This window comes from Eschrichtius robustus, chromosome 20 (genome assembly GCF_028021215.1).
Source record: "Eschrichtius robustus isolate mEscRob2 chromosome 20, mEscRob2.pri, whole genome shotgun sequence".
NCBI classification, from domain to species: Eukaryota; Metazoa; Chordata; class Mammalia; order Artiodactyla; family Eschrichtiidae; genus Eschrichtius; species Eschrichtius robustus.
This window is the reverse complement of record NC_090843.1, coordinates 45,260,919-45,279,045: the sequence shown is the minus strand read 5'-3', so window position 1 is coordinate 45,279,045 and position 18,127 is coordinate 45,260,919. Positions and strand designations below refer to the sequence as shown.

Genomic DNA, 18,127 nt, shown 5'->3' with positions numbered 1-18,127 from the left:
CGGCTCAAACCTGTGTCCCCTGCATCGGTAGGCAGATTCTTAACCACTGCGCCACCAGGGAAGCCCAAGAAAGGGTCATTACACGGAAAGAAATTTGTCCTCTATTTCCCACCAGGACAGAGGAGAACGATATGCATAAAATTCCAGCAGAAATCTTTAATGTTAAATTGTAATAAAGTTCCTAACAGTTGAAGGTCTTTATTCATTGTTCATTGTTGCTGAGTTTCAGAGTAAACTCTCTTTCTTCTGAGATGATCTGCACCAAGGACCTAAATTCGTGTAGTTGGTTTATGGCTAATCCCATCTAGCAGAAAAGGGGAAGGATGGAATATTCTTTGGCAAGTCCTTGCTAGCTCTGGATTTTTAGTAACAAGAAGGGCCTTCCTCTGGTGACAAGAAGATGGAAGGAAATAATGTACTAAGCTAGTGATCGACATCAAACGTCAGCAAGTGCTTTTCTAATGATTCCTTTCAAGAGTACTCCTTACCCAAAATTATGGCTTGATCTTTGAGAAACCCACTAGGATTCTAGGTCTTAAATTTTGCGAAGTTGGGCTTAACCAAAACCATAATAATCCTACTTTCTAAAATCCAGTCATTTGAAATTACAGCCTTATTTTCCTGTCACTCTTTTCAGCAATGCCACTTTCTTCATCCAATCTACTGATTCGCCAGTTTTTCAGACTTCAACTGGTTCCAGGGTTTCTATCAGACTGTCCTGCCATCCTCCCAGCCCTGAGTACCGCAGCTGCTCCTTGTGTCCTAGCCAGCTAAATCTCTTGGCACTGTTTTCCTCACTCATCACCCTCCACCTACTACGTCTGCAGCAGTCTCCCACTTCCATCTGCCATTTTCTCTCTCTCATCTCCGTCTTATCATTGCCTCAAAAGCACACCTGTCCCAGGAAGCCTTCCTTAATCAAGATCAAGGACTCTTCAGACTACAGCAGACATCACCTGACATAGATGTCTAATGCACTTTTAGAACAGGACTTACCTTCCAAGGATAAGAGGCAACCCCTTTATAAGCAACTCAGGGTGATGCTGGTGGTAGAATACGTTTTCTAAGAGACAGGACTACATCGAGAAAACCACAAGCCGCCCTTTTGAAACACTGAAGTCCTTTATTCTATTTCCCTCAGATCCTAAGAGTTTCCTTTTCATGTGTTACCCCCTAGATGAAGTCTATTAGCAAACTGCATGCATATTTACAGCAGTCAAGAAGTTTGAGCAGATACTTCCACAAAGCATATAATATTTGAATTAGATATTTTGAATGTTGAAAGAATTAAAGAATCAGTCAGCTACTGGAGGTAATTTGTGCAGGTTCTGAAGTATTTCTATTACAACTTTGCTTCCAACAGAAAAGGGAAAACCCTGACTCTGAGTTTGGCTTCTTATTGTGCAGAAAGATTTGAGGACGAAGTTTCAGATGTGGTGGGGTCACTCACCCTCATATCTAGTGAGTTCCATATATGAAAAGGCTTTCCTTTTGTTTTACAAGTAGCTCTTATTGTAGGCTAGCCTTTCACCATTGAGAAATTAGGGTTCAGGTCTTAATCTAAGCAACACTGAGGTTAATTGCATCACCTCCATCCTCAGGGGTCTGGTATCCAGGGAAGCCAAGGGTGAGAACAGGGTGAGCCCAGGACACACAAGTTAGCAGAGACAGTGCAGCGTGATGAGGCATGCATCCAACCCCCTAAGTGTGCTTTAGTGACCAGAATATTTGACACACCCACAAATTAAGTAGCAAAACATTTTAATCCATTAATTCTAAAAATAACAGAGACATTTTATATCCAGTGCCACCTCCTCAAAAGTCTACTGCAGATTAGACAGCCAGACTGCAGCTTACAAAGCCAGATATTAAAGTTGAAGATGCAGTTTGGGACAAGACCATCATGGGGAGATTTTCCTCCTCTTTGCTCATAAACATAAGTTGTCAGCTTAAAAGAATCCTCAGACAGAAAGAGAAAGCTTTCTCTCTCTCTAACCTCTTTATTTTAAATCTGTCTGTAATGTTTGAAGGCAAAACAGATAATCAGAAAACCAACCTCCCAAGCAAGTACAAGGATCTGCGCTGGACTCCTGGGACTAAAGACTGGTTCAGTTCTATTTCTACCAACACTGTGATGTGAGGTACTATGGTTCTTGTTTTAGTTACAAGAGGTGTTAGGAATGAATGCCCACACACAATTAATAATAGCTTATCTAGCACATAACTCTGCAGCACGATACCAACAACAGGAGTATTTTAAAGCAGGGTGGAGAAGAAAGTAGACATTAATACAACTTAAGGTTTCCTTTGTTCTTCCCCTCTTCTTACAAGGAGAATTTAGCTCAAAAACAAAACTCCAGAATGCCCGTACTGTCCTTTGGGCCCCCAGGCCCGGAGAGCCTCAGGCTTTAGTGATGTATCCTTCTCGGATGAGGAAATCATAGATTTTCCGGGTTTTGTTCACGTCTATCTTGATGAGTGCTCTTGCCTGTGCCAGTCTCAAGCCTCCTTGCTTGTTACATTCGTTCAATAGAGCAGATTTGTATTCTAAATAGGCTCCTGGGACCAACCTCACCATCTGACAGAGCTGCAAGACATGGCAAATTTAATAAACATTAACATCTGTCATTCTCATAATTTAATCCAGCAGGTATAGCCAAAATAAAATGTAAAGAGTGACATCAACCTCCAACTATTTATAGGAGCTGCTGGTGGCTAGATCACATTCCAGTTTGTCTTTTCTTTGGAGAGAATACTCTCTAAAGACAGACAGAAAAAGGCAGAGTGTGATGCTGGGAGAGCTCCAGCACCTGTCGGCTGGCTCACCTGGATCTGTCAGGGATACAGGTCTGTGTCCTGAGGAGTGGTGTGGGGTAGAGGCCCGGCACCTTCCAGCTCAGCCAGTCAGGGAAGAGCCACAGGGCACCGTGCGGGTGGGGCTGCTGATACTTGGGTTCCCAAGTATCAATCGCATTATTTTTAGTAACGGCGTAAATCTTTAGTCCCTGACTTTGTGATTACATTTCCTATTTTGGTGGGAGAAGAGATATAGAGACCTTGCTAAGAGGTCACTTTAACTGCTAAAAATCTAGAAAGCTGGCTCGATTCCAGTTCACCTGCCATTATCCAGAAATGAACAGCCTGAGGTTACCACTTTGTGGGTAAGGATAAAAACTGCTTGAAACTCCAGGCCATTCCACCTTTGATTCAGAATGGCAATACTTCTTCAGCAATACTTGGATATAACATACACCCCCTTCTACTCCCAAACTAATCTCTACTGTTCCTACTGGGTAAAATAAAAGACTAATACTAGCGCCTACTCCATGACTTTTCCTTACTGTCTGACCTGAATTACTGATACGGAGTGGCAGATGAAGACACTGATCTTGGGAACCGTAAAAGGAGCACACGAGGAACAAAAGAGGATCCTCCCTTGGAATGGACTTGAGAGCTGCGGCACATTCTTTTGACAACGCTTGATGATGACCCTTTTGAGGCTGGATTTAAAGTTTAGAAACGGCCAAAAGTAGTATGAAGAAGACACATCCGGTGATTATAATGTAAAAGAAAAGTAGGTCATGGCTTTTTTAATCAAAATTAATGTGTGACTATATATGATGATGAATTCCTCTTTTATGCTTATACACATACTATGGAGACAATTCAAAAATCTTTTAAGTGATGGTCATATTGTTGGAATAACAGTAGAACTTCTGAAAATGCCCACTCTAATAGGAAATAGTCATTTTCATATACCAGTTATTTTAAGTTTGAAAAAAATTAAATTCATTGACATAAAGCACAGTACAGTATCTAGTACATGGTAAATGCTCAATAAATGATAGTTGCTATTATTTAGATTTACATCTCATATGTTCTTCTCTCAGGAGGTGAATGGTGGCTGGGTGATCAGGAAAGGAGCCCTTGAGACCTGCTGAGGTCAGCTCTTCAGCACCCAGACCTCTGGGATGGACCAGAGCTGTACATGCACGTGTGTGACATGAACAGAGCAAAACGGGTTTGATCCTCTAACATGTTTTTAATGACAACTCAATGAATACCCAGCCCCTACTCTCTTTCTTCTAACCAGCTCCCCTTCTTTTTGTTACCTCCTTTTCTTTTTCATTCAACTTCTCTGTGCCAGGGAGGCCAGTGAGGTTCAAGGGCGGTGCACTTCGTCTACCTACAGATACAGACAGAAAAAGGCATGTATTTCGTAAAGAGTGACAATCCCTCAGGTGTAAAGTGTATAACGAAGTTCACCACAGTCAGGCCAGTTAGGTACAAGATTACTATACATAGCTGTATATATACACCTCAGGCCTCAGTTTATCTGGCAACACAGGGACCCCAATGTTCACTTGAAAATAAAAACGGTAAGCCATGTGCCCTCTGCTCTGATAAAATACACACATAATCACACATACCTCAGTGTTAAATATGGCTATTCTTCCTAAACCAGCGGGAGATTCTAAAATCTACAGCCCAGATGTCGTCCAGTTAAGAAAGGTCATACGCTGCCTGCCTTGACAGCTGATGAATGGAAATAACAACTCTGCGGGAGAGACATTTCCTAACCCTTGCCACTCTGCCAGCAGTGCAAGGCAAATATGGTGATTAACCACGTACCGTTCGCCTCGAGATCAAAGGCAGAGTGTTAGGTCAGCAAAAGGCCCTTATTTATTACATGAGGGAGTATCTGTTCCTTCCAAAGTAGCCCTGTTTACCTGAAAGATCTGCACAGAGGAATGAGCCACTATATGGCAAAGCAGAGGCTGAGGTGAACTCACACACCTGAGAAAGGAACCCAAGCATGAGGTCACTGCCCAGGATAGGAAGCCTGATGTGCAAAACCTTTTGGTTTTGTTTTGAATGTATACTTGAATGAATGGACTGAGTCAAACAAAAGAAAATGCAGAATAATACGTTACATTTCATGGGGGTTGCTGTTTAGGTGGTGGAGAGAAAGGGGATGGACTGTTGCAGCCTGCTGTACTACAAAACAGACTTCTCTGTAATATCAACAAAGCGGATGAGGACTCCTCCATAACTGACAGGCCTAGCCGTACCCTAAATGCTCAAAAAGGGAGACTACAATCATTCGGTACCTCACCAAAGTTCCCAGAGGCTGGGTTACGATCAGGGATCCAGGCTTCCAACTCTGCACTACCTTAGGAGCAACTCAGAGCATGAAGAGGAGTAAGGGGTCGCCTCAACCTAAACACAGGGGGTGAGGAAGGCAAATGCCCGCCTAGGACGCAGCTAAGAGCAAGTGCGAATGGTTCAGAAAACACAAATACCAAAGGAGCTCGGTCACGTCCATTCATTCCTTTTAATTAGCCAATATTAAGTTATTTGTATTTCTGTATTTAGATTGGGGAGGGGTTGGATGTAAGAAACTTAAAAACTTGGATTTAACTGTCTTGGCTATTCCCTGAAAGACACTCTTTTCTCCTTTAAATATTAAGAAATTATTACTTGAAACAAAGGAATAAATGAAAAAAAAAATTATCATCCATAAAGTCGCCTTTTCTGAGCCCTGTCTAGATCCTGAATCTGAGAGATTGTGAATGGGATCACAAGGTCTGTTGTTCCAAGCTTCCAAAAAATGGTAAAACTGCAAGTGGGTCATCTTTTTGCCAAGTCCAATCTGTAATCAGTGGAGCAGTCTGTATGTTCTGACCAGGGGAAGTGGCTAATCTACCATATGGAGCAGGGGTGAATGATAACCAAGAAAACAGGCAAAGAAACACCATGATCTTGGACCAGAGTTCCACAACTAATACCACTCCAAGCTACCATTCACTGATTACCAAGAACCAAGGATTACCAGATAGCATATGGCTTAATCTTGCTCTGTAAACTAACCTCAAAAGACGAAATACCCAAAGAGATAAGAAATAGAAATACCTTAAGTCTCCAACTTATAAAGAAAGCCTTGCTTTTCTGGCAAGTAACATGCTTCTTTGCTCATATAGGATACAAAGCCTCTAATTATCCCCTGAGACAAATCTCAAAGTTTGTGGTAGACAGCGTCATAGTAAACTAACTGCCCATGAACGTTGGTAAAATAGAGAAAACACCTGTCTGGAGTTCTTTCTTCCCCTGTCTTTGTACTCCAAACCTGAGGAAAGTCCTGTTTGGCCATGAATATTCTAAAAACTTGCTTATGTTCATAAATTGGGATAACACTTAATTACCATTCCTCTGCCTAAGCACCCAGCTCCCACACAGGCTGAAGGGATTGCTGGGTTACCATAATTCCTAGAATGAAAACTTCACAATCAAGACCTGCTCCAGCCCAAAAAATAATTACCTGAATTCGAAGCCATTGGTACGGAAGGACTCAGGCCAGAATCACTACAAAGAAGAAGAGGAATTTAAACTTATATCACATCAAAGAAAGCCATTTCCAAAAGCCCATGTGAGACTGGGTGACACTTATCAGGTCAGTTACTTTGAAGAGAAGTAATGAGACAGACTGTATTATGTTTTACAGGATATCCCAACTGTACTACCTAGGAAAGGAAATCTGTTCCAGAGAAGGAAATTGCTTGGATTTGTTAAGAAGAGTTCTTGGCCTGGCACATCACAGAGACCATTCATGGGGAAAGGATAGGAACATGATTCTTCAATGAAAATCATACCAATAGATATAGAGGGAGAAAGAAAGCATGGGGAGGGAATTTACTAATTAAAAAAAATAAGGTCAAAGTAGCAAAGTAGGATTCTAGGAGGCCAGTTATGTTTCTCAAAACTGTCAGTATGGTACTGTTTCTGAGACAGCCTGCTAAAATTTTCTGAATTCTTCTAGTCACCCAATTATTACTGCCCTGCCATGTAGGATAGGGTGCCCACAGAATTCTCTGAAAATACAGGTAAAGGCCAAATCCTCCAAGAGGTTGCTCCTTCCCCCTGGACTAATTCCTCACATGTCAGCCTGCCGGCGGAGCCACTGCTGGCAGGCGCTACTGTCCTGGATGTACTGGAGAACCTCCGAGAGCATAGTGCGTTTGAGGCGTTCCTCTTCTCGAGTCTTCTTGAGGTGATCATAGGTTCTGGCACCTGGAGGTATTAAAAAACACTGCAGCTACAATGACAACGCAGCAGAACTAACCGAAGGGCTTCCTAACTCATCAGCAAACTTCATCTTTTTTAGTCTTTTTTTTTTTTTTTTAAATCTTTATTGGAGTATAATTGCTTTACAATGGTGTGTTAGTTTCTGCTTTATAACAAAGTGAATCAGTTATACATATACATATGTTCCCATATCTCTTCCCTCTTGCATCTCCCTCCCTCCCACCCTCCCTATCCCACCCCTCTAGGTGGTAGTCTTTAATTTAAAAATTTTTTTGGCCGTGCCGCGAGGCTTGTGGGATCTTAGTTCCCCAGCCAGGGACTGAACCCCAGGCCCACGCGGTGAAAGCGCCGAGTCCTAACCACTGGACCACCAGGGAATTCCCAGTCATTTTAAAATTTCCTTTGCAAAACTGCTTCCACAATTATTTTTCTAAGAGCAAAGTCATTTCCCCTAGTTTGAAATCCCTTTTTTGACAAGAAATAAAAATATTTTTAATCCTTTTCTACCTTTAAGAAATTTGGGGAAAAAATCACCAAAACAGAAAATTACAAGGAGTCCCTCATATTTCCATCCCCTAAAAGTAACTTTTAATATTGTCATATTTACTTCCTGTTCTATGTTTTTCTATCCATATATTTTTCCAAGTCACACAAGTGCTATACACATACACTCTTCCTTAAAAAACCAGTTAGAATTACAAATAAAAATAAATCCTCATTGACCAGTACTATTCCTTTCCCCTCTTTCCCAGAGGCAACCAATATCAGGTAACCCAAACCTGGTATCAGAGTCTTTATACGCATCTTGCTAAACAGTTGCATAGTGTTTTCTACATGTTACAAATGTATACAGGATCCAAAATATCACACCAGTGGGTTTCAAACCATGTTCCACAGAGGCCCAGGATACCATGAAACTATCTCAGGGATTACGGGGAAGAGCGAGGGCACCAGCACATACCAGTGGTCCTGTGCTCCACACATGACCTGAACCATCAGACTTCAACCAAAGTAGTTCTACTTTTATCTTATTTATGGATTAGTGCCCCACATAAAATTTCATTTTGTAAACTGTTTCCATTGTTAGAAATAAAGAGCCATTACAGTAGGCTGAACTTATACCCACAGGGCTACATCTTGTGAGCAGTGGGTGATAGCTTTCAAACAACAGGAAGAAGGAGGAAATGCCGAAGATCATTCCAACAATAACAACAAAATGACAGAAACTGCCATTTACTGAGGATTTATTGTGTGCCAGGTATTGTGCTATGTTTTCATGCATTATCTCTAACTTAATCTTTTTTTTTAAAAAAAATATTTATTTTATTTATTTATTTGGCTGCACCGGGTCTTAGCTGCGGCACGCGGGATCTTTAGTTGTGGCATGCGGGATCTAGTTCCCTGACCTGGGATCGAACCCGGGTGCCCTGCATTGGGAGCGTGGAGTCTTAACTGCTGGACAACCAGGGAAGTCCCTCTAATTTAATCTTCATACTAACTCTAAGAGACTTGGAAAATTGAAATGAACAGAATTATAGATCTGGTGAAAGAACAGCCAGAATTCAAACTCAAGCTGTCCAAGTCTAGACCTCAGCTCTTAACTACTAACACAGACTACCTTCCCTTATGACCTGGCTCTACTACAACTAGCTCCTTAATCACTTTAAAGTTTAGTCTCTCCATTAAATGAAAATAACAATAAGTTTGTTACAAGAATTAAATGACACGATCCAGGTGAAGTGCACAGGGTAGGGCCTGGTGCATGGTAAACTGTTAGCTGCTATGAATATAATTATCACTACCTCAAGTAACTGGGATGCAAGCGCCTAGAACCAGTTGAAGCTCCCTTAATAAGAATGATCAGACTATGCATCACTAAATTTAAAAAGGCTGAGGCTAAAAATTGGAATACAAAATCCTTTTTTTTAGAGACCGCAACAGAATCCTAAACCTAAAACGGCATCTCTCTTTTCTCTGTGTCATAACTTTTATTTCACCTCAGATAATCCATATCATGGTATTTTATAAGGATTAAATAGGTGAAACTTTATGGGAAAGATTGAAAACTCATTCTGAAATGTGAAAGCTTGTTTAAAAAAAAAAAAATCCATGGCACCTCAAACAGAGACACCCTCTATGTGTTTGGAAGACCTGCCCTCTGATTTAGTGTGTAGCTTAAGCATACTTACTACAAAAATTGGTAATGCCTGCTGTCCTGTATTCCTGGAGCCTCTTGATTTCCCTTCGGAGTTCGAATTCCACTGTTTATCCCCCCGAAAACAACAAAGAAGAAAAATTGGAAGAACAAAATCAACATTAATGAGCACTTTAACTGTTGAATATTTTCAGTAATTCTGCCTTCTATAAAAGACTGGGCAATTCCATTTGGGGAATCCTAACTGTTGCTAATATCTCATTAGAAATTTTACCCAAGAGCTGACAAAAATGTACTCCAGCTGTCTTTTGGCTTCTGTCTCCAGCTGTTTCCTAGAAAACTTATAGTGAACTGGTTGAATTCATTTAGCTACAGAAGTAATGAATATAATTTTTTAAATCACCAAGTTTCCCTGCTCTATTTATTCTCTGTTAAAAGTTCTAGTCACAAAACCAAATTCTTTTATGAGACCTGTCTCTGGTATTACTTGATGTGGCCCTTTTGCAAGGGAAGGACAAAAGCTCTGTGCTTCAAGTCCCGGATAGTTTCTTTACAGCTTTTCTCCTATAGGAACAAAAGAGCATTGTGTTTTCCATAAACCAAAGATTTCTGCCTCCTCTGAGCACACAGATCACGTTGCACTGCTTGGGTTATTATGTGATAGAACGTTCAAATTTGGATGCTTTGAAACAGAGGATGAAGGAAGCACCTGGACAATCCATGGGGTGTTGTTCTTTGGAGTGACACATAAACCAGGGATGGCACAAACTGGGACAGGAAGTGAAGGATAAATCACCCAGGATAAATCACACAAAGAATGCCAACCAAACAGGGTGTCTGGTGAGGACAACCAACCTGGCTCAGATACATGCCTACAATGTCATGCAAGAAATGTCTGCACGATGAGTACAGGATACGAGCCTTCATGAAGCACCTTCCCAGAACTCAACTTGGGGGTCAAACACCTGACTCTCATGAGTAAAGGTATAGACTTAGCCCCGCAGTCCAGATTGTTTTATAGTCTTACTGCCTTACTGCCTTAACAACTTCAATTTTTTACAGTGAGAAATCAAATGGGAACTAGATAGAGCTCTCTCAGGGAAAAAGGCAAGAAAATGATGGAAGTACTATATACTATCTCGATGAGTCATCCAACTCTGTCCCCACTTAAAAAGCTAGTTTTAATACTAGAATAATTATGAAGAAAATAATATGATTTGCTTCAAAATAATCCAGTTGAGGATGGGAGGGGAGTGGGTGGTAAAGATGAAACTGGATTGGCCACGTGTTGATAATTGCTGAAGTTGGGTGATGGACAGATGGGGGTTCATTATACTATGATCTCTATTTTTGCATGTATTTGAAAACTCCCATAATAAAAAGGGGGGGAAACTACTAAACTATTGTTTATCTGAGAGGAAAACAAGCCACTAGGCTTTTTAAGCTCTCTTCTCCCACCCCCAAAGTCCCAAATTAATCTCATAGTAATAAAGTGGAAGAAATACAAAAAAATCCACTTATTTATTTACAGAACTCCACATAAAACACACCAATATCTCTCCTATTTACATAAAAACACACACACAAATATTTGCTCAAGGTTAAAAAACCACCTACATGCATGGCTTTCAATGAACTTGTCATGTTCCACCGGCCCCACTATCCTTGCAAATCGCCTCATTGTTTCATAAAGGTCTTGGACTTCCTTGGGATACCGCCGTTCCATTACTACAGAGAAAGTAAAGAATATAAAGATCTCTAAGTTTTCTGCATTTTTTTTTTTTACAAGAAGTAAAATTGAAGAACATTATTCCTAACCTCATATGACTAACTTACCGATGACAGGAAGCAAACTGGAAAGCTAAGAGTGCAGCACACTAATCATAATGATAAGAGAATCAGGGTGACTATGACACAGAGAGGTTGTTATCACTGGAGAGCATCTGCACTGCTGAGCACCCTGGAGACCTCCACACTTTGCTGTCTCTTAATCTATACAAGGGCAGGAAGTACTGGCAGTAACGGGAAAGATGATTAGATCATGTGTTCTCAGAAACAATGTGGGGCAAAATCTCTGGTATTAACTTCTGCAGAGGGCTTCCCTGGTGGTGCAGTGGTTAAGAATCCACCTGCCAACGCAGGGGACACGGGTTCGAGCCCTGGTCCGGGAAGATCCCACATGCTGCGGAGCAACTAAGCCCGTACGCCACAACTACTGAGCCTGTGCTCTAGAGCCTGCGAGCCACAACTACTGAGCTCACACGCCACAACTACCGAAGCCCACGTGCCTAGAGCCCGTGCTCCGCAACAAGAGAAGCCACCGCAATGAGAAGCCTGCGCACCGCAATGAAGAGTAGCCCCCGCTCACCGCAACTAGAGAAAAGCCCGCGAACAGCAACGAAGACCCAACGCAGCCAAAAGTAATAAACAAATAAAATAAATTTTAAAAAATAAAAAATAAAAAATAACTTCTGCAGAACAAGGGAAGTGCAGACATACTAATTCATCTAGAAGAGGTAGATTAGCCTGGAAAAAGTGTGATCTCTTGCACGCTCCACCAAAAATAAAAATCTCTGTAACTGCATATCCTCAAATGAGGCATTTATTTCTTCACTTTCTACATGGGTCATTTTGCCTTTCTTTAAACTTAGTTAGGTACCACAACTTAATGTACTACTAATGAAGTTATATTTTGATCACTATGATGGAAGCGAATGGTCCAATATGCCATTTGGGATACCCATGTAGGTCAGCAACTTTGAGGATCGCTACTGACCAAATTTCTAATAAAAAGAGCTATCAGCCAAAAGATGGGTAGTAAAACCCACCAACAGTAACTGGTAGGCTGGAGCGGCCAGGAACTCTCGAACTGCTACTCAGCCATTTCAATAAGAGTAACTAGGCTAGTTTAGTCCACTCTCAGGCTAAAGATACAGGCTATCACTTATGACAGTTACTTAAATCAAGTCCTCTTTTCAGATGAATCTCTTTCTTTGCAGGAGAAATTCTTGCCCATAAATTCTAGGAGCTGATTTGATGGGCAGCCACAAATTGATTATTTTCACCACCAAACCCCCCGCCCCCCTCTACAGGGATAATACAGAAACATTTGGAGTAAAATTTTTTAATTTGATGAAAAAAACTCCTGTGCCTACGTACTAAGGTCACATGCACATGCAGTATAATGGCAACTGAAGACCTCTCAAACCACAACGCACATACCACTTCTTTCTCGGAAGCAACGGAGCTTCCCCTCAGCTCTGTATGTAAGAAATACAGTTAAAAGAATAAAGAGGCTGGGGCTTCCCTGGTGGCGCAGTGGTTAAGAATCCGCCTGCCAATGCAGGGGACACAGGTTCAAGCCCTGGTCCGGGAAGATCCCACATGCCGCGGAGCAACTAAGCCCGTGCGCCACAACTACTGAGCCTGCACTCTAGAGCCTGCGAGCCACAACTACTGAAGCCCACACGCCTAGAGCCCATGCTCCGCAACAAGAGAAGCCACCGCAATGAGAAGCCCACGCACCTCAATGAAGAGTAGCCCCCGCTGCTTGCCACAACTAGAGAAAGCCCGCGGGCAGCAACAAAGATCCAACCCAGCCAAAAATAAATTAATTAATTAATTAATTAAAAAAAAAAAAAAAAAAAAGAATAAAGAGGCTAAACTGACCTCTGTCCACCAGCTGAGAACAGAATTTATACAAGAGTCAGGGTCTACTATGTAAAGGTTAAAATCAACTGACCTATCGTGGAAAGCCCAGGAGTTCAGACAAAGGAACCCACTACTGTGGCTATCAGAACATGACCAATTATTGTCTACAGAAAGGGCAAAGGAGATCTGACCTTGGGTTATTTTTGCAAACCCACAGCTCTCGATGAGGACGAGGTTAAATAGGCAATACTGTATACTGCTAGAAGGAATATAAATTGATAAAACCGTCTTTTAGGAAACAATCTGGCAGCATGTGTTAAGCATTTTTAATAATCATATTCTTTGACCTATTTAATTCCACTTCTGGGAATCTATCTTAAAAAAACAATTTTAAGTACAGACAAAGCTTCATTCACAAACAAGTTTACCTTAGCTTTATTTATAATGATTAGAAAAACACTGAAAATAAGCTAAAGATCTAATAATAAAAGACAGGTTAAGCACGTCATTATATATTTATGTATCTATACAACATATTATGTAACTATTAGAAGTGACACCATCAAAACACCATAATGTGTGTAATGGAAAGTGAAAAAATAAAGGACATAAAATGTAACCTACTTATAACCATGACTCTATTAACTGATACTTAACCCAAGACTGGCTGACCTGAACCCTCCTGGCACAGAGTGTCAAACCCTATAAGATTCTATCAATTAGCGTATGAAGCACAATCATTAGGTACTTTTACAGAAAAAAAGTCTTGTGACATACAACTATTATAAACATATATAAATATTGCAATTATTATGATATCATCATTCTTATGTTCTGAACAAACTCTACAGTGTAGAAGAAGAAAAAGTACAGAGACTCTTTCCGCCCAGCATAGGTTATCGCCAAATATTTAAAAGTAAGGTCAAAGTTAGCAATCATTTAAAAATCATAGGTTTATTTCATCATCATACAATGCTAATGTCTTTTCTTGTCTGTTTGCCCCGACCATGCAAAATAAAGCTATCATTTTCTGTCAATTTTTTTCCATAAAAATATTTTCACAACCTGATGGTCAAAGTTATTTTATATTTAACATATAATTCCAAAACACAACCCTATCCAGTTCCAGAAAATGATCCATTAATATTCATGCTTTAATTACTATATTAATTTAAAAAAAAAAGAATTCTCATGCTAGTGTTATTGACCATATATTAATGGTTTGTAACTCTTACGATGCAACAGAATTGCCTTGAAGACTTTAAAAAAATACAGATGCTGTAGCTCTACCTCCAGAGATTCTGACTTAATTAGTCTGAGGTGACTGTCAGGCATCAGAATTTTTTAAAGCTTCCTAGGTGATGCTAATATGCAACTTTGATTAAGAACTACTGTCATAAATGATTTGTTTAAAACTATTCAATAATGTTGGGAGAAATTTTCAAATAAGGAAAACTATTACTTACACTGAAACTTTCTAAGGTTGATTAATCCATGGTCTCTTATAATTCTAGAATGAAAAACATATATATGATAATCAGTTTCACATTTAACAATGTTTTCCACACACAGCTTTCATTAGATATCCTAAACACTGCAAGGGGGAATACTGAGGTCCAGAGAAGTCACTCCCCGCAAAGTTCTGCAGGTCAGTAAGTCTCTAGCACAATTTTAGGCTCTCAAGCATCATATATTTTTCCTCTCCTTGGGCACTGTAGATTCTCAATAACTATCTGCTGGATGAATGAATAGATCAATAAGCACTCACAAATACTGAAAAACACATGTCTGTAACTTAAGATGAAACAGCAGGGAATCTGTGTCCATATCATCTATTCAGCTTAGGGAAATGATAATTGAGAACAGCTGTTTAAGGAAAATCTGTGATCACACACTCAACATTTACAACTGTACATTCACAGAATGCCTTGAAGCTGTTTGAAATAAATCTTGTGCATGTTTAATGGAAGGTCATCATAAAACATAAGATCTAATAGCGACCTCAACTACTGAGCTCTACCACACTGTCTAGCTCTAATTCCGTGTTTTAAGCAAAACAGAATTTAGGTAAACCACGCAGAGTTACGTGTCTGGAACCTCTGATTTCTACCGGAGGTATTCATGACTAGCAATGAAGCTTCTCATAAGAACAGCTGGGTAATCTTCTTCAGCGCTTCTTAGAAGCTAACTCCAGACACGCAGAGAGTAAGCTTTACTTTAGATCATGTCTTGGTCCCTCCAGAGTGCCTCCCAAGTCCCATTCCTTTTTCTTGTTGTGATGCCACTGTATCTCTAGTTATTAACACCATGGTAACATGCCTACACATACATACACACACACCCTCCGCATACCCTTCTCTGAACTGTTAAAGTCTCTGTAATCCAATAGGGGTTTGGGATCCATAATTTCTCAGTCTCAATGTATGTTTTTTGTTCTGTTGCAAAGAGAAGGAATAACCAAGAGTGACTGAAACTTGTTCATAATTTCTTTGAAATCCTTGTATATAAAAGACTTCTCATAAAAACTGAGCAGTTAGAATAGAGCATTATTAAGCGTAACAACTTAATAATATCTTGAATTTTTCTTGTTCCTTTTTTCCTTAAAACAGTGTATCCATATTATTCACTGGTCACCAAAACATCAAGAAAGGGTAAGGAAGGAGGAGGTTAAAAAGCAAGAAAAGGAGAGGTATTATTATCTCCTTTTAACAGATGGAAAAATTGAGATCCAAGGAGGTTAAGTGTATTCCTCAAGGTCCTAAGATAAGCCCCAAGTGGAACTTGTTCTTATGGGCTATATGTGGTCAATAGTCCAAAGCCAAAAGAAGGCAGGATGGTTTTCTAGACTTACTTTTTTCGCCTTTGTCTCTCCTTTAACCTGGAATGATAGATATCTACTACAGCCATCTTCAGAGCTATAAACAAACAAACAAACAAACCCTTACATATAAATAAAGCCAAGACAAGAAGAAATCTTTTGCCCAAGCTGTCCTAAACTTTCAACCTCATACTGCTAACTATTCCACACTCACTGGTCTAGGAAATCTGTCTCTTGGAAACAAAAATACCCTAGGATAGTGAATTTCTATATCAGTAAATTACAGTAAAGTTCTTTTTTCCTAAGTATATGTTTATATGGGATTACGCTATAGATAACAATTTCTGCTTTTTCCTGAACATCTCTTTTGACCATGCTTTGCTATGTATATTATTAGCTTTCATATAACAGTTCAACAAGGAATCTGAACTTTAGTAACACATGGACTAGAAAGTACATCTGTTAGAGTTTCAGATTAGAAGAAAGAAATACCAAAATCTAACATGCTGAGCTATGAGCAGATGTACTACATCTGTATATAACTTCAATCACTGGGAAATGACCAGGAATACTTTATCCAGGCCATTCTCCCTTGGGTCTGAGATAAAAATAACATAAATTCTAGCTGGATGACCTGAAGAGATGAATGACTGTAATACTTTTTAAACTTTAAGTATTAAAAAAAAAAGTATTAACTGTCATGGATCTTTTGCTCATTTCTAACAAGTTCAAAAATTTAAACAACATTGCTTCATTTTTCCTCATAACTGCCCACAAACTAAAAATAATTCAATAATATCAGGTCCAAGATTTAAGGCAATGGTTTTCAAACATTTTTTTCAGGTTGCAGAACTCTTTCTATAAATGAACTCTTTCTTGATTTACATGTGTTCCGTATAGAAGCATAGGTACCACAGAATGCCCCATACCCTGCCAGTGTTTCCTAATACAACTGCTGCGGAATGATAGGCTCTAGAACGCTGTGCTGGTGGAGATGCACTTTACGTAACTGTGTGGTGGGAGAGGAAGGAGGAATGGGGAGAAGAGGAACTGTCTCTGACATGCAGTACAACCAAGTACAAGTTTTATAGTGGACTCTACCTTTACTTCTTATGAGAAAGAGAAATTAGGACGTCAACAGTTCAAGGCAGAAAGAGAAGCAAATAAAATAGCTAAGTAAATAGTTAACATCTACTGAGTACTTATCATGTTCCAGGCTCTTTAGGTGCCTTATCTCGTTTATCTACTCAATAATAAGATGAATTCAATAGGAAAGAAACTACCTGAAGATCCTGTGGAAGTTAGTGCTAATTTTGACGAAATATTTCTGTAATTTTTCTAAGACACTAACTTATCATGTTGTTTCTTGAGATTTGTGTGGGAATGACTTAATTAAACAGAAAAAAACTGAAGAGACTGTGTTACAAAAAAACTCTATAAATAAATCCTGCTGATAAATGGCTCTGGTACTTGATCATTTCAGTAGTTTAAACTTGTACAACTGGCTCTGGAGAACAAAGGGAAGGAAGGGAACACAGAGAAACAAATGGGAGGAGAACTGGAATTCTCCCAGAGAAAAATTCATAGTTGAAGCTCTCCCTTGTCTTTATGAAGCACACTCAGATAGCAGCAACTGATTATAAGATCTTAACTGCATGAATAACCCAGGGAGGACCACAGCACAGCAGGCAGAACAGAAATGAGAGGCAGACACTGAAAGAATGAGAGTCACAGGTTCATATTCTACTTAAAGTGACTGGAGGGTCTAGTAAAGCAGGCAAAGACCCAGAGCTCCTTAAAAACAAACAAACCCAAAGCACCCATAACCTCTCCACTGATGCCAGGCCTCTGAAATCTCAGTTTTGGGGGATGACTAGTCTCAGTTTTGGGGGATGACTAGTCTCCCTGTGACCACATTGGGGACTGATAACAAAGTTTCCAAACGGCTGGCCTTAAAATATTTCAAGAAGTGGGCAGAAGTCAGAGGCAGCTCCTTCCCACTGCAGTGTATTTCTAACATTGTTCAAAATAGCTGGCAACATGTTTCTGTTTTCCTGACAGAAGGCACTTACTGCTTGCTTGGCAAGAAAACCTACTCAGAGGCCTTAACTGCAGGGAAGCCAATCAAAATCCCTACTGCAAGCACACAAGCACAAACCTGTGACTCAGGTATTCCCCAGAAGCAAAGCTTTTTAAAAGTCATCTCCCCCCAAAGATTTTGGCCGAGATGTACACAAGTAGTGCTACGAAGGAAAGACAACCATGTGACCTAATGGTTAAAGTCAGCAACTAGGAAGCCTTAGCCAAGTCACTTCACTCCTTTGTGCATTTCTCTGAAAGTAGAATGGGAAAATATCTATTTCCACTTCTCAGGAATGTGGTTAAGCTATAGAAGATAAAAAATGTGAAAGCTAAAAAGA

General features: G+C 40.0%; 1 protein-coding gene across 3 annotated transcripts in view; it reads right to left on the bottom strand.

Moving 5' to 3' along the window:
• Positions 1–1,103: 1,103 nt before the first annotated feature.
• TADA2A (transcriptional adaptor 2A) overlaps positions 1,104–18,127 on the bottom strand; it is a 46,065-nt gene continuing 29,041 nt past the window's right edge. For all 3 annotated transcript variants that reach the window (XM_068530943.1, XM_068530945.1, XM_068530944.1), the window contains exons 9-16: positions 15,741–15,804; positions 14,356–14,399; positions 10,856–10,966; positions 9,273–9,344; positions 6,936–7,068; positions 6,320–6,363; positions 4,113–4,186; positions 1,104–2,587 (exon numbers count right to left, since the gene is read on the bottom strand). In XM_068530943.1, coding sequence (XP_068387044.1) covers positions 2,402–2,587; positions 4,113–4,186; positions 6,320–6,363; positions 6,936–7,068; positions 9,273–9,344; positions 10,856–10,966; positions 14,356–14,399; positions 15,741–15,804 — 728 coding nt within the window. In that variant the 3' untranslated portion in view covers positions 1,104–2,401. The remainder of the gene's footprint in view (positions 2,588–4,112; positions 4,187–6,319; positions 6,364–6,935; positions 7,069–9,272; positions 9,345–10,855; positions 10,967–14,355; positions 14,400–15,740; positions 15,805–18,127) is intronic.